The 15,699-nt window shown below is 50.5% G+C and overlaps 2 protein-coding genes across 4 annotated transcripts in view; one reads left to right on the top strand and one right to left on the bottom strand.

Annotated features, from left to right (window-relative positions):
- Window positions 1–1,073: 1,073 nt before the first annotated feature.
- F2RL3 (F2R like thrombin or trypsin receptor 3) lies at window positions 1,074–6,157 on the top strand. Its single transcript, XM_063403346.1, has 2 exons — window positions 1,074–1,370; window positions 2,346–6,157. Exons 1-2 carry the CDS (start codon window positions 1,295–1,297, stop codon window positions 3,410–3,412), a joined length of 1,143 nt encoding a protein of 380 aa, XP_063259416.1. The 5' UTR covers window positions 1,074–1,294; the 3' UTR covers window positions 3,413–6,157.
- CPAMD8 (C3 and PZP like alpha-2-macroglobulin domain containing 8) overlaps window positions 4,329–15,699 on the bottom strand; it is a 62,667-nt gene continuing 51,296 nt past the window's right edge. For 2 of the 3 annotated variants that reach the window (XM_063403206.1, XM_063403208.1), the window contains exons 40-43: window positions 15,179–15,391; window positions 14,662–14,736; window positions 8,643–8,835; window positions 4,329–8,057 (exon numbers count right to left, since the gene is read on the bottom strand). In XM_063403206.1, the coding sequence (XP_063259276.1) occupies window position 8,057; window positions 8,643–8,835; window positions 14,662–14,736; window positions 15,179–15,391 (482 nt within the window). In that variant the 3' untranslated portion in view covers window positions 4,329–8,056. The remainder of the gene's footprint in view (window positions 8,058–8,642; window positions 8,836–14,661; window positions 14,737–15,178; window positions 15,392–15,699) is intronic. The other variant, XM_063403207.1, reaches the window with a different exon arrangement.

Below are 15,699 nucleotides of genomic sequence, written 5' to 3'. Positions count from 1 at the left end.
GAGTGAATGCCCACATTGTATGAAGAATCACAAGCTGGGAGAATTCAAAATAAGTAGTATTTAGGTTATCATAGAATGTAAATGTAGGATCTAGGATTTTTAGTATATGGGGTTGAAGAGACAAGATGGAGGAATTGGGGAGTGTCCCCTGTGCTCCTTGTTCTTGCTCTCGTCCCCCATCTTTTGCTGAGTTGGATTTTAGAGATTGGTTTAGAGTAGAAATGACCTGTTAGCATAGGTAGTAGGTATTGGTACAGTTTTGTAAATAAAAAGTTCATTGTGAACAGTGGTTGGGTCAGGGGTACTGTACATAAGGTGTGGGGCTCTCTGACCCGCCCCAGTCCTGCCGCGTGTCCTGCTCTGCTGGAGATGCCTCACAGAGCTGAGAAAGAACTAAGATCAGGTTCCCTGCCAGGGAGACCTGGCAGAGCTGAAAAAGAACTGAGATAATGAAGAATAAACAACCTTGGAAATGTGCACTGGCGGACTCAGCTTGTCGTCTCTGCCTCTGGTGTGAAACACCCAGGGCAAAGAGAAGACTGAAAACCTGATTACCTCTGGGAACAGCAACCTTGGGGGAACCCTTATTACCTTGGGGAACAGCAACCCCAAGGAGAATCTCAGGGAAAAATAACCTTGAGACTCTGCAGTGAAATCAAGGTGCAGGAGCTTGGTGTTGCTCAGGCAGGAGCAGGAATAAAAGCGATCTCTGAAGGGCCCAGCCTGACCTGGAGGCTGCAAGGCTGACACCAAAAACCTTCCATTGCCAGAACACGAGTGTGCAGGAGCCTCGTGTAATTGCTGGGGGATCTGTGTGGGCTGAGCTCTGCTATCCGGGTAGATCCCTGTTTGTTGTACCAGAAATGCTGTGACTCAGGCTTCAGGAAAAGCCCTCAGCTCACCCACAGAGGTCTCTGCAGTGGGGGATGCTCAGCATTTCCATGGGCAGAGCTGCGTGGGTTCCGTTTGTGTGCAGACTGCATCAAGCCCGACCACATTTGTTATTTCCAGGAATATTTCAGAGCAGGAAGGAGACCCAGATGAGTCACTTGAGCCACCATCTCACACTGAGGATGAAGTGCAGCCCTGAAACTCTTCAGGCCTGGACGAGTAAGCCCCTCCCAGCCCCAGGCTCTTGTCCAGCCTGGTGCCTGTGGTGACAGCCCCTCCATTCCCCCAGCCCCGCTGCTTCCGAGAGTTAAGGAGCAGCAGGAGGAAATGCGTCAGCAGGGCCCTGGTGCTGTGTGTGACACTGGGCTCTGGCACTGTGGGGTGACACCAGCCCTGCAGTGCCATGGGGACCCTTGGGGACAGGCGGCTCCTGCTCTGCTGCGCCTTCTGGGGACTCTGCCTGGCCTCGGACTACGATGGTGAGTGGGTGCCTCTGGGTGAAAACTGCTGCTTCCTAAAGTGCTGGGACCTTATAACATCCCTGAAAAATCCTTTTTAAATGAGCTCACATGGGAGGATGCTCTGATAGAGCTTCGTGTGGGCTCTTGTTGGAGCAGGAGGTTGACAGAGGTGATACAGAGAAAGAAGCCGGGGTGGAAGAAACTAGAAAGAGAAAGGAAAAATAGAGGGGCAGTAAACCAGAAAGGACTCAAAAGCTAAATTTTTAGCTAATTATACTCCCAGAGCCACAGCTTTACACTGGAGTGGCTCCAAACCTTCGGATTTTTGTGAAAGCCCGGCAGAGGAATTGTTCTCTGATTTCCCAGGCCTGTTCATGGCTGTGCAGAGGAATTTCTCTCTGCATTTCCAGGCCTGTTCATGGCTGTACGGAGGAATTTCTCTCTGCATTTCCAGGCCTGTTCATGGCCGTACAGAGGAATTTTCCTCTGGATTTCCAGGCCTTTTCATGGCTGTACAGAGGAATTTTCCTCTGGATTACCAGGCCTTTTCATGGCTGTGTAGAGGAATTTCTCTCGGCATTCCCAGGCCTGTTCATGGCTGTACAGAGGAATTGTTCTCTGGATTCCCAGGCCTGTTCATGGCTGTACAGAGGAATTTCTCTCTGAATTCCCAGGCCTGTTCATGGCTGTACAGAGGAATTTCTCTCTGGTTTCCCAGGCCCGTGGATGGCTGTAGAGCATCACAGTCCATTGTGAGCTGTGAGAAGCCACAGGGCAAAGGAATCTTTGGGGATGTTCTCAGCAAGGTGGCTGAGGGTGACTCCTGCACACCTAACTCTGCCATGTCACACAACAGCTTCTCCAGAGCATTCCCAGTTGTAGGGACCCCCAAAGAAAAGGTCAAGAGCAGCCTTGGGGTGAGCTGAGCCTCCAGAGCCTGCCCAGCCCGGTGAGGGACAGGCTGGGCGGGTGACAGGCCACCTTCTCTCACAGATTACTCCCAGAACAGCACCCACGAGCAGGCCACCCCAGAGGCCACCCCGTGTCCCCGAGCCATCCCGGGGGACCAGGCCACGGTCAACAACGTCACCTACCTGCTGATCCCCGAGGCCACGCGAGCCCGGCTGGACAGCGCCGTCACCGTCCGCCTCATCCCCGGCCTCTACAGCCTGGCCTTCGTGCTGGGGCTGCCGGCCAACGCGCTGGCCCTGTGGGTGCTGGCCACGGGCGCCGAGCGCCTCGCCTCCACCGTGTTCCTCATGAACCTGGCCGCCGCCGACCTGCTGCTCGTCTCCGTGCTGCCCTTCAAGATCTCCTACTACTTCCTGGGCAACCACTGGCCCTTCGGGGAAGGGCTGTGCCGCCTCACCACGGCGCTCTTCTACGGCAACATGTACTGCTCCGTGCTGCTGCTGGCCTGCATCAGCGCCGACCGCTACCTGGCCGTGGCTCACCCCTTCTCCTCGCGCTCCTTCCGCACCCCGGCCTTCGCCGCCGGCACCTGCGCTGCCGTGTGGCTCTGCTCGGCCGCCCTCACGCTGCCGCTGGCCCTGCAGCAGCAGTCCTACCCTCTGCTGGGCACGGGCCTCACGCTGTGCCACGACGTCGTGCCGCGCCACGAGGACGATGGCTTCTACTTCCACTACTTCGTGGCGCTGGTGGCCTGCGCCTTCCTGCTGCCGCTGCTGCTGCTGGCGCTGAGCTCGGCCGCCGTGCTGCGCGTCCTCCTGCGCCGCCGCCGCCGCCACGGCCACGCCGCCAAGCTCACGGCCCTCGTGGTGGTGGCCCTGGTGGTTTTCTACGCCCCCAGCAATGTCCTGCTGCTGCTGCACTACTCCAGCCCCTGCTCCAAGCTGCACGGCCGGCTGTACCTCAGCTACATGGTCAGCCTGGCCCTCAGCACCTGCAACAGCTGCGTTGACCCCTTTGTGTATTACTACGTGTCTGAGGATTTCCGGGAGAAGGTGAGGAGGAAAATCTTTGGGGACAGCAAAAAAACCACCACTTCCATCAAGACCTCCAAGGAAACTTTGCCCCAGTCCAAAAGTTCTCTGGTGTGAGCGTCCAGCCTGGCCAGAGGCTCTCATCATGCACACGGTGGGGATGAGATGAACTCAGCACTGGAATTCCACTGGTTTTGCCCACAGCAGCATTTCCTAGGAGCCAAGCTGGTTTTTCCCTGCCTGCACAGATAAGGGTGAATAAAGCCAGGCTGTGGGATGCTCTGCCCAGACAAGACACTGAGTGCTGGACACGTCCATCCTTTACTGGCACTGCCTGCAGCTTCTCAGCTGGTCACACACTGCCAGGGATGTGCTGCTGTTCCTAACCTGGCTGCTCTCTCTGCTAGTCCTGCTCCTGGCTTGCTCCCTGCCCTTAAATGCATATTCCCTTCCCCTAACACTGAAACAGCAAAATCATTGTAAAACCGAATTTGTAGATGTTTCAGAAGGTGCTCTCCTGAACTGAACCAGTCTGTCAGAAGAGTGCAGAGCACTGGCTTGAGTAGCAAAAACATTCTTGGTTTGTAAGCAACCCCTCAGTAATGTCAGCCCACTGTTGGTAAAAGGTGTAAAAATCCCGTTCACTCATCCCTGGTTTTGTAAATCACCCGTGGCAACTGTCATTTCTTTGAGGCAAACGTTGTATTAATGGATTTTGTAAAAAGTGATGTCTCATGAAGGGAAATAGTAAAGTAGGAGTGGAGCAGCCCCTCTGGTACTCCAAACTTCCTTCGTGTAATGCCACCCACAGCCAAAAGCTGCTGATCAAAAAAGTGCTCAGGTTTGTTGCTTATTGGAACCTGCTGCAAATCTGACAAAATGCAGCCAGCTCATCTCTCAGACACAACTGGGGCACAGCCCTGTGAGCAGTCAGGTGGAAAATGAGCACTAAAACCTCTTTAGAGCTCCTTCATTCTTTAGCTCTCCCAGCACAGGCTTGACAACCTAAAGCGTGAATAAGAGGCAGAGAAGATTGTCTTAAAATCAATTTTTAATAAAATATTTATCAGAATCTAAAACAAACACTTTTCTGGACTCAGACTTGCTCAGGTGTGTTTGAACAAACCAACAACTGGTCAGAGAGCTGTTTGTGTGTACCTGTGTGTGGGGGGCAAGAGGCAAGGGAGACACAAAGCTGGGCTCCGGGTGCTGGGCACTCAGTCAGAAACACCAAGGACTAAAACAAAACCCAACCCCAAACCCAGGCTGGTAGAGGATTTCTAAATAGTTGCTCTATTCACAATAATGAAAACCAGGTTATTGTGCATTAAATGTCAACAGTCAGTGTGAGCAAAGCAAGTGCTGGTGTGTCAGGGATGTTCTTCAAGCAAGCTCAACATTCTTCTGGTATTTGCTTTCTACTGAGGCTGATTAAGAAGGAGGGGAAGAGGCAAGACCAAAACACAGGACAAGAAAGAACAAGGGGAACTATTGCTTTAAAATAAATACCATGGTAATGATTACTCTGCATAATGTACAGTTACAAATATATAAATATTAATTTCCTTGGAAGGATTGCAAGCGTCAGTCACTGGTGACTTGCACTGCTGCAGCTCTGCAGTCACAGAACTCGATGGAAGAAGAGATTTCTGTGTCTTACAAACCCACTGGCACTTTTCTCCTTTTGCAGCGAGGGACCATCAGTGAAAGGAAAGAAGCATCTCCCTGACAGAGGGAAAGGTCTCTAAGCCAGAAACAACCCAAAGCAGCAGCAGCTGCTGCTGGCCTTGGCTTTCCAGCACCCAGCTGGTCTTTTCTTGGTGGGAAAAAAACCCAAAATCAATCCTTCTCTCTAAACTGACTGGCTGAGGTGCACAAAGTGGGACCTGAGGTGTCCCTGTGCTCTCAGGGACAGGAGGAGACTGATCAGCTCCAGAGCCAGAGCTGGGGCACAGCCTGTGAATGGTTTTGGGTCTGTAGAGCTGTGCTGTGTCCAGGGGTGCTCAGGGATCCAGTCCTAAAGTCCCCGTATTCCAAGCAGGATGTTAAAGAATGGAGGAGAAATAATCTGTATTTTTTCCCTAGATAAGAATTAATGATGGTCACAAGAACCACGAACAGCAAATGTGGGGCAGGGAAAAGCTCTGGGCCCTCAGCTGGGGTGGAGGAGAGAGCAGAGACCTTCTCCTTTATTCCTGTGACAGGGGGAAAAGGCAACCACGGTGGTGGAGGTTCCTTGATTCAACTCCTTAAATAAAATCACCTTTTTACTTTTTAGCTACAAAGAGGAGTTGGTTTGGTGTAGCAAGAGCAGGAGGAGGCAGAGGCTGCCAAGAGCAGAAGGATTGGAAGTGCCAAGGCTGGGAAGAAGCACTGGGGGTGAAGTCAGGATCCACAAATCCTGTCACATCCCCTCCCACACACTGCCCTGCTCTGGCTGGCTCTGAGGACATTAAGGCTGCTCTGCTTTTGCCTTCTGAGGGTCCAGGGCTCTCTGGCTTTACTTTGAATTGTAAAAGAGAAGCCAGACTCCTCTGCCTCAAGCACTGGCACAGAGACCCCTCAAACAAGGCCTCGATTGATGGGCTGGCACCACCAGCTGGAATTATTTACCTGGCAGCAACAGGGGGATGTCTGCATCTGGAATTAGGACACTGCATGTCCCAGAGCCTGGGGAAAGTGAAGAAAGCCAGGTTTAATTCTTGGCTGGAACTCCCCATCCTCACCTCCTCATCCCCAGGGGGAAGTGTGAGTGCCCAAGGATCTGTGAGAGGATTTAAATCGACTTTAAAAAGACTTCAAATACCTCTCCAGAAGCATTCACTGGGTGTACAGTGGGCAAGAGAGAGCAGGAAAGGAAAACCAGGAAGGGACTGAGGACAGGAGGCTGAGGAACCCAGAACACAGGTCCCATCTCCTGGATGAAGCCAGGAGACATTAGACTCAGACATTACCAGGGTGAGCAAATGCCTCATTCTCCAACTCACAGCACTGAACAGCTGCAGCCTGAACCAGCAAACAGCAGGGTTTGCATTGTGAATTTTGAGTTTTAGAAAAGGAAAAAAAAGAAAAAAGAAAAAAAGAAATCTTGTTGCAGCTCACACTAGGCCTGTTATTTACCCAGGGATAAATATTGACTCAGTCCTGTGTGTGTACACAATAGCCAGTCCCTGCCAGGGCAGCTGCTTGCAGGAGGTGGAATTTAATTTAAAGGCATTTATTTACCTGCCAGGCAGGAATGCAGCTGCCAGGGTGAGGGCAGGATCTGCCCCTGCACACCCCAGACATGGGGCAGAACCCTGAGCCCACGGCAGCACCCTGGGAGCAGCCCAGGGAGGGCAGGCAAAGCTGCCAAGGAGAGAGCTCTGAAATTTGTGGGAATTTCAAGACCCAGACCTTGCTCATGTCAGCTGCATTCTGCAAATGTCTGGCCCCAGACAAAAAGGACTGGAAACTTCACATGCCCAACCTCTGGGATACCTCCTGGTTGTCCCCATGTGGACATTTTTCTGGAATAAACTTGCCTTTATTCTGGAATGGAATGTCTATCCTGGGATATATTCTTGTCATGGTTCCTGTGTAAACAAGCCTTAAAAATGAATGGAGCTGGGCTTTTTTTTTTTTTTTTTTTTTCCTTCTGTTTCCATTCACCAATAAACACCCTCAAAAGGAGTTTCCACCCTGCTCTGGGTCCTGGTAACAATAGAAGTGGGAAGATAAAATATTAACAATATTTTGCAAGAGGCAATTGCATGTAACTCCTCCAAAGAGAACAATGCTGCTCCAGGCAGGAAGGGAAACTCAAAAAAATCTTGGCTCCTGCACTTTTGGAAACACAAAACTTTTCTTTTGAAGTTTTGCCACGTTGCTTGGGGCAGGTCAGAGCGAGGGAGCCCAGCCTGTGACCCCAGGGATTGGTACTGGCCAGCGACTACCAGCACCAGAACATGCTGGATGCCAGTGGGAGCAAAAGAAAAGGGGTTGGTGAAGCCAGGCAAACATTTCAAAGGGCTGTGCCTCGGCCAGGTTCATTTTCAGGCCAGGCTTTGAGGAGGAAAGGGGCTGAGAAGGCTGCAAGCAGCCCCTGTCAGCACTTAGTGCAACACAAAGAGTCCCACACCTCATCCCTGCACACACAGAGCCTTTCAGCCCTGGCAGTGGAGTTCAGTTTTCTCAGGTGAAATGTGCCTCCCAACAGCTTCCCTGAACTGTGGAGCCACAGGGAAGGGTTTCTCTCGTGGGTGCAGCAGCCTGATGGGCTGGGGAAGATGAGCAGCCTCTTGCTATGTCGTATTTGGCAAAACACACTGATTTTTATTATTATAATTTGAGCAAAAAACTTCTCAGCCATCTTTTCCTCAAACAGCAGTTCAGCTAAGCACAAGGCCTGGACTTAGCTTCTAAGTGTAGCTAGGAAATGGCATTTGCAGAATACCCTGACAGCAGAGAAAACACTTGGAAATGCTCTATGGGTTTGAATTCCAGCCCCTATTTTTCTCACCTAGAGGGCACAGCATGTTGGTCTCTCATCACTGGAAGGGCTCCAAAGAGGATGCACAGAAGGCAGGAAAATGGACAGAAAAATAACGCTGAGTGTCCCCCTTAGAGCTCCAGATCTGCCCCGTGGGGCAGCAAAGCCTACAGTTCTGAGGGCATCAGGAAGTAGTCATCATTGGGATTCTGTTCTGCAGCAGGTCGTGTGGAGGAACAAAATCATACAGGAGTCGATTCGGAGCCTCTGCTCTTCATTTAAATTATGTTTCTGTCAGAAAGACAACACAAGGAGGAAAAGTCACCTTGCTGTGATGCACCTTTGTGAGACATCGCTGAGCCTGGGCAGGGGAAAGGCCACAGAGCTGGGAGGGACCCCCAGGGATCAAATCCAGCCCTGTCCCTGACAGACATCCCAAAAACCCCACCCTGAGCATCCCTGAGAGCTCCTGGAGCTGTGGCAGCCTTGGGGCTGGGACCATTCCCTGGGGAGCCTGGGCAGTGCCCCAGCACCCTCGGGGGGAAGAACCTTTCCCTGAGCTCCAGCCCAAGCCCTGACACAGCTCCAGCCCTTCCTGGGCTCCTGTCCCCGTCACCCCAAAGCAGAGATCAGTGTCCATCCCTCCTCTCCCTGATGAGCCTCCCCTCAGCCCCCTCTCCTCCAGCTGAACACACCAGTGAAATGTCACCTCATTCCACTGGGGACAAGGCCACAGAGCCCTTCACAGCTGCCCCAGCAGCCTCCCATTCCCACTGACCCCTGACCAGTTGTACCCCCCCTCTTTTAGGGGAGCTGAACCAGCACAGGGACGCCCAGGCTGGCTCAGAGCAGCCCCTGGCCCTGCTGAGGGCTCACCATTCTGCTGGGGTGGCCTCTCCGTGGCTGCTGGCCCCTGCCCGGGGCGTGCTGGCCCCTGCCCGGGGCGTGCTGGCCGTGCTCAGCTCTGCCACCACCTCCAGCCCGTCGCCCTCCACGGCAAAGGCGTCGGGGTCGTACTCGTAGGAGTAGTAGGACAGGTCTGTGTGCAGGGACGGCCCCTCCTCGGCTGCTGGAGAACCAGGGGTGGAATGAATTAGCCATTTTCTCAATTTTCTTCATGCAGGAAAAGCCAATTCTTGATTTTCACAACTCATTTTAGGCAGCTTTTACAGACCTCTTGTCCAATGCTAATTGGTCCATAGCTTTCTTGCCAATTACTCTATTGGTTAGTGAAAGGTACTGCACTTGTCCATCAAATCTATCAATTCTTGGATTGTTTACATATTTTCTTTCATGATTCTCATAGGACAAATCCCTTGTTATTGCAGGTGCATTTGTTTTTCAACCCCAGAACAGGCTGTTATGCTAACGAGTTCTCATACCAAGACTGTTTTCACTTGGGAACTTACAAATTACTTAGAAGAAGTGACAGGCTGGCTTTGGCAATTTAACAGAGCAGGCCTGATTTCATAAACCTTTTTTCTATAATTCTTTTACCTGTCATGACAAACCAGAGCTGCAGGAGCTGTGGTCACAGAGCAGGACGAGGGCAGGAGAAGGAAGGGGTTGGTCAGGGAGGGCACGAGGGAAGGAGGCTGCTGGAATCCACAGAGGATGGGAGAAATCAAAAGCAGCTTTCAATTTCCCAGTCTGAGACCTGGGCACTGGAATAGAGTGGAAGGAAAGAGGGGGAACAAAGAGAGGGGTAAAGGGTAAACAAGGAGGAAAAGGGTAAAGCAAGGGGGGGAAGGCAAATAAGGGTGGGAAAAGGAGGAAACGAGGAGGGGAAATGAAAAAACAAGGGGGAAAAGAGAAGGAAACAAAGGGGGAAAAGAGAAGGAATCAAGGGGGAAAAGAAGAAGGAAACAAGGGGGGAAAGAAGAAGGAAACAAGGGGGGAAAGAGAAGGAAACAAGGGGGAAAGAGAAGGAAGCAAGGGGGGGAAAGAGAAGGAAGCAAGGGGGGGAAAGAGAAGGAAATAAGGAGGGAAAAGAGAAGGAAATAAGGAGGGAAAAGAGAAGGAAACAAGGGGGAAAAGAAGAAGGAAATAAGGAGGGAAAAGAGAAGGAAACAAGGGGGGAAAAGAGAAGGAAACAAGGAGGGAAAAGAGAAGGAAATAAGGAGGGAAAAGAGAAGGAAACAAGGGGGAAAAGAAGAAGGAAACAAGGGGGAAAAGAGAAGGAAACAAGGGGGGAAAAGAGAAGGAAACAAGGGGGGAAAAGAGAAGGAAACAAGGGGGGAAAAGAGAAGGAAACAAGGGGGAAAGAGAAGGAAGCAAGGGGGGGAAAGAGAAGGAAGCAAGGGGGGGAAAGAGAAGGAAGCAAGGGGGGGAAGAGAAGGAAGCAAGGGGAAAAGAGAAGGAACAAGGGGGGAAGAAGAAGAAAAAAGGGGGGGAAGAGAAGGAAACAAGGGGGGGAAAGGAAATAAAGGGAGGGAAAGGGTGATGTAGTTTGAAAAAAACTCTCCAGGTCTCCTGTTGCAGCATGGAATTAACTGAGGTGCTGAAGTGCAGACCCAGCACCCTGAGGGCTGCACACAGTGAGATAAAAGTGTCCTGCAGAGGGCACGGGGGGTTCACTCTGCACCCTGAAAATCTCTGCTCTGACCAGGAGAGCCCCACCTGCATGGGGACAGGTTCTGTGTGCCCTCAGCTGGGCTTCACTCCAGAAAACAAGTGACAAAACTGGAGGGACACCCTGAGGGGACAGCTCACTTGGTGGCTGATCAGTGGAGGCAGCCAGCTTTCTTCTCAACTCAACAATTGAGAAGATTTCGAGGGCAGGAACCCACAGCAGAGCCACTGACCCAGCCTGAGTGAGGAGCTGAGGCACCTCTGCCCCAGCACAGTCACACAGCACTGAAACTTCCAGCACTTCATTAGGGACAGACCCAGCACAGGCAGGAGCAGGAATTTCTCCTCTTCCCACTCCCTGCAGTGTGTGCTGACCCTGGCCCCTCTCACAGCACCCACACCCCTCACCCCAGGGTGCTGGGTGCCTGCTCCCCATCCAGAGGGTAAAACTGCAAGATAAAACTTCTAGGAATAGCAGCAGCTCCGTGTTTCCTAAAGTGCTCCTGGAGCCAGCTCAGTCCATCCTTCCTGTTTGCTCTGCTCTAATCCAAACCAAAGCAAGCACTGAGGCAGAATTATTGCAGGGAGGAGAAGTCTCCCCCGCCTGCCCAAAGCTGGCTTTGCTTAAAGAGAACACTCACCAAGGCCTTTGAAAATGTTTGTTCTCTAGAAATAAAATATCTGAAGGATCTTCCCTGTTGCCTCCCACATCCTCCCAGCGCTGGGCGGGGGAGTCAGGCTCTGTTCACTCCTCCCTGTGAGGACCTGCCAGATCATGAGCTCCTTCTATGAATGGGTGATTGGTGTCCACCAGGGATGGAACGAACATCACAGGCCTGAATTCCCAGGAATTCAGCTCTGGAGTCCAAGCAGAGAGCTCAGGCCGACGCTTCCTGCTGCACACAAACCTCTCTGCCCAGACCCAAATGTTTGTGCTGAGGCCAATGTTTGCTGAGCAGTGATGGGGGGAGAGAAAAACAGCCCTGAGCCAGTTCAGTCCACCCTGAAAGAGCTGCAGCCCTGTGGGGAGCACCCCAGCCAGGGGATTTTGGGGGTGACTCCAACTGGAAGCAGAGCTCAGGCTGATATTCCTGGTAGTAGCTGGTGATGGTGTTTAATTAAAAAAACCAAAAAAAACCCAAAAAAACAAAACACCATCATCAAACAACAGTGTCATAATTCCACCCAGAATTTGCTTCCAGTTCCAGCCACTCCCCCTTCTGATTGCTGGAGCAAAACTGTGCAAAGGAGAAGGCAGAGGGCCAGAGAGCTGGGCAGGGGGGGCTTCCTGCTCTCAGCAGCACCGACCCCCAGCACTGCTGCCCCACACACTGGGACAATGTTTTCCCCCAAATCCACACCAAATCACTCCACTGTGATGTGATATTGTCCTCCAACACCAGGGGTTGTGCCTCGAGTGCCTTTGGCAGAGGAGATTTAGGCAGTTTCAGGGGAGAGTTAATGATCTGTGGAAGCAATCAAAGCACCAGCTCATCAGAGGGATGCTGTCAGAGCCACTGGGGATCCCACAGGCTCCAAAACCCACCCAGATCCTTGTGGGCAAGGAGTGACAGGGATCCCAGGAAAGCCAGAGTCAGAAATTCAGTGAGACTCCAGTTAGAAACCCAGCTCAGGGATTTCTATCCAAACAAATGTGGCAGGAGGCTGTGAAGGCGCAGGAGCACACCCAGAGCTGCTCATCAAAATCCTGTTCCACCCTTTTGAGACTGAATAATCCAGCAGTGAGAAGGAGCAGCCCAGGAGGGGGATCCATACAGGAAATCTTCCAGCTGAGCCCTGTCCCCCTGCAAGCTCCCCTGGTGACCAGAGGATCTACCAGAGATGCAAAGAGGATCCCACCCAGCTGCACAAGAAAATGCTGCAGGTTTAAGGTCAAACCTCAGTCATTCTGCCTTGCTGCAGACTTTGAGGAGGCGTTTTAAAATGTTCTAACAACAGCACTGCATCCTGACCTTTCAGGGCCATCTATGTTCAATTGCTCATCCTGAACAGCTGGAATTTATTCCAGAAACCCTCTGGGGTGTGTGGGACTTCACTGTGGGTCTGTGTGTGCCAGAGGGAGCCCCAACACCTCCTGAAATGCTGGGAGGCAGCTGCTTGTTGCCACTGCTGGGGAACAAGGACCTCAATAAAGCATCCACCAGCCCAGGCTGAGCCGCACCAGAGTCACAGCGAACACAGGAGGCTCCCAGGCAGCACAGACACCTCGTGCCTCTCCCAGAACGCTGCATTTCCTGCAGATTAACACACCCAGTGGGTTTTACACCCACCTGCCCTAAGCTTGATTCGGCTCCTGGAGTTTGGCATCCTTTTAGGAAGTCACAGATTTAGGCACGGCTCAGCAGAGCCCTTGCTGGAGCACCTGAGCCGACTTAACCCCATCACATGCTCCAGCAGCACCGAGCCCGGCAGAGCTGGGTGAGCAGGGCTCCTTCAAATTCTGCTCTTTGATTCACATCCCGTGTGCCTGACCTGAGAGGAGCCCCGAGGATTAATGGAATCACATGCTGGGCCCTTTTCCTGGTGCAGGATTTAGTCAGTTTGATTGCTGAATGCTCACTCTGCCACGGCTGCTCCCAGCTCAGCATCTCCCTGCCAGGAAATTTGGGCACTCCCAGATCCCAGTGCCAGCTCCAAGTGCTTTGACAAACACCCTCATGGCACTCAGGCTTGGCTATCTAAAATCTGCATAACCATGCCACATAAAATAATCAGATTTTCCCCTTTTGCTCCTTCTGAGACAGCACGGTGTCTGTCAATTCGGAACAGAAACCACAGAGGGGTTTTCCTTTGCTATCAATGCCTATTATTTCAGAAACTCAGATCTGAACATTTTTTGGATTGTGGATTAAGATCAAGTTCCATCTTTTAAAATTTTTTTTTTCAGGTAATCACATCAATTTTTTATTTGAAAATAATGCAATGGCAGCCCCATTTTTGTAAGACCTTGGAATGACCTCACATTCCAGCAGTGCCCAAATGGAAGAGATTGGGAATGCTGCTTGAAAGGGTTCAGATTTCAGAATTTCCATGCTGAGCACATGGAATAAAAGGCAACAAGGTATAGATATATTCACAAGGTATAGACATATTCTAGATATAGATATAGATATAGACATATTCTAGATATAGATATAGAGATATAGATATATAGATATAGATATAGAGATATTCACAATAAAACAGATTCACAGCAGACAAGATTCACAACAATATTCACAATAAGTCCAGAGAAAAAAAATTAGAGGAAAATAGTAGAGACATTAAACCCTAAGACAGAACAACCATTAGAAAGTGTCATAATGGAATATTCACCACGTTTTTGCACCTGAATAAGAAAATTGTCCATCAGCTGCTGTGCAGAAGGGAAAGGACAGGATGGTGTCTCATGTTGGACACGTCTCATTCTGACTCTGGTGCACAAGGAGGACCTGAGGAGGCACAGAGGCTTCTCCTGAAGAATCAGGCTGGTTTTACCAATTTGTTGCCAGAGTTGGAGGCCAGGGGAAAATTAATGAGCGGAAAGCAGCCAGGAAAAATCTAGTCCAGCTTATTTACTAGAAACAGCATAAAACAAGTTATTCTATTGACCCTCCACTCTTCTTGGTGAGATTTATTGTGAGCCATCAGCGAGTTCGACACAAGCCTTGGAAAAAAAGTGCACGAACATAAGCACCAAATAAACTGAGCAGCCAAATTCCTGGCTGCTCCATCCACTTTTTGTTCACTAAGGCTCTTTATTCCTAACAGCTCTGAGAGAATCAAGACTGCCAGCTCTGTTTTTGCACAGAACTGCAGGGACAAAGTTAATCCACCTGGATTTGAGTCCTTGCAGTGGTCTGGGCTGTTGTCACGTCCTGCTCAGTTGTTTGTTGGAACTCATGACATCAGCCTGGCTTTAAATGGGATCTTTCCAGCTTAATAGCAGAAGAAAAGATCACAGAGAGTGTGTTGTTCAAACACAGCAAGGCTGAGAAAATACGAGGGTCGGTTGTCCACTCCTACAAATAATTATCTAAATCCTGCAGGTGCTGAACTGAGCAGGATTCCTGCATGATTGCCTGAAAGAAAAAGGACTAGGAGAGCTGTCTGCTGCTCAGTACCTCCTGTCCTCAGTTTCCTTGACCTCTTCCGTTTTTTTTTTTCTGATTTCTGAATATTCTGTCTTTTCTATAAGATGGAGAAATTCGGCATCTTTACTTAAAATGCGCTTGAGAGCCACCTGTACTTAATGAAGGGATAGAACAAGCTTTAACCATATTAAAGAGGAAGCCTTTGGATAAATGCAAAGGTATTGCATTACCTGCTGGAGTCTGGGGAGCACTGGGCTGCTCGGCTGTGTGGGAGTGAGTCTCCCTTTCTTCTGGCAAGTTCTTGGCTGTAAACACAAAGAAAAATAAACTCATTGGCCACATAATTTATTAATGCCTCTCTATAAATAGTTTGCATTTCCAGAGGTGGCATAAGCAGTTCCCTGATACACTACACACCTTGAAAGCCCATGCAGTCTCCAAAGCATGTTACATATCATGGATTTAATTTTTATCCAGGAGTATTCACTTCAGATCAAACAATATCACTATTTTTAACTCATTCTGGCTGGTAAAAGGTATTCATGAGAGCAGAAAACCAGTTATTTCAGGCTGAAAAGCAGCTGCCCTCATCACTTAATCATCTGCACTATGAACAGCAAAATAACACAAAGCAAGTTTGGAACTCTCCTCCTTTCCCTGTCATGTACGGAATGTCAGCTCGCTCAAATGAGGATTCACAACACTCCCACCAGACCACAGCAGAAAAGGGAGGTAAAAGAAACCTACAGGCAGAACACTGGGCCATGGGCATCTGCTCTATCCTGGTGTTGTTCCTGCACGATGCCACCTCCATCTGGCAGTGGTTGGGGTAGATGTGGCCGTCGGAGCCGCACACGGGCTCCCCGTCGTAGCCGCAGTCCCGCGAGCACAGGCACTGCTCGAAGTACTCGTCCTCCAGGCAGCCAAAAATGTTGTTGCAAGGGCCAGAGTGGACAAAACCTGAGGATTTCAACAAAGCCAGTCAGTTTTGTGTGGTACGGGGAAGGTGGAATGGGAATATTTCACTGTTTTTATGTTGAATTCCCTAAGGTTGCTAACAGGAATTTACGAAGTTGGTGGAATTAAAGGCTCTGGGAGAAAAGTTGTCTTTTTGAAGGAAGCCTGGTGCAACAGCTTCCTGATGTGGGATAAAACAACTGCTTTGGGCCACAGAGCACAGAAAGGGACACAGAGTTTCTGGGGCAAGCTACTCCTTTCACAAATGTATTAAATTGTTCAATCTTCCTACAGTCAACAGTGGAACTCCA

The sequence above is a fragment of the Prinia subflava genome, chromosome 8 (genome assembly GCF_021018805.1).
Source record: "Prinia subflava isolate CZ2003 ecotype Zambia chromosome 8, Cam_Psub_1.2, whole genome shotgun sequence".
Lineage (NCBI taxonomy): Eukaryota > Metazoa > Chordata > Aves > Passeriformes > Cisticolidae > Prinia > Prinia subflava.
This window is presented reverse-complemented; position numbering and strand designations above follow the sequence as displayed.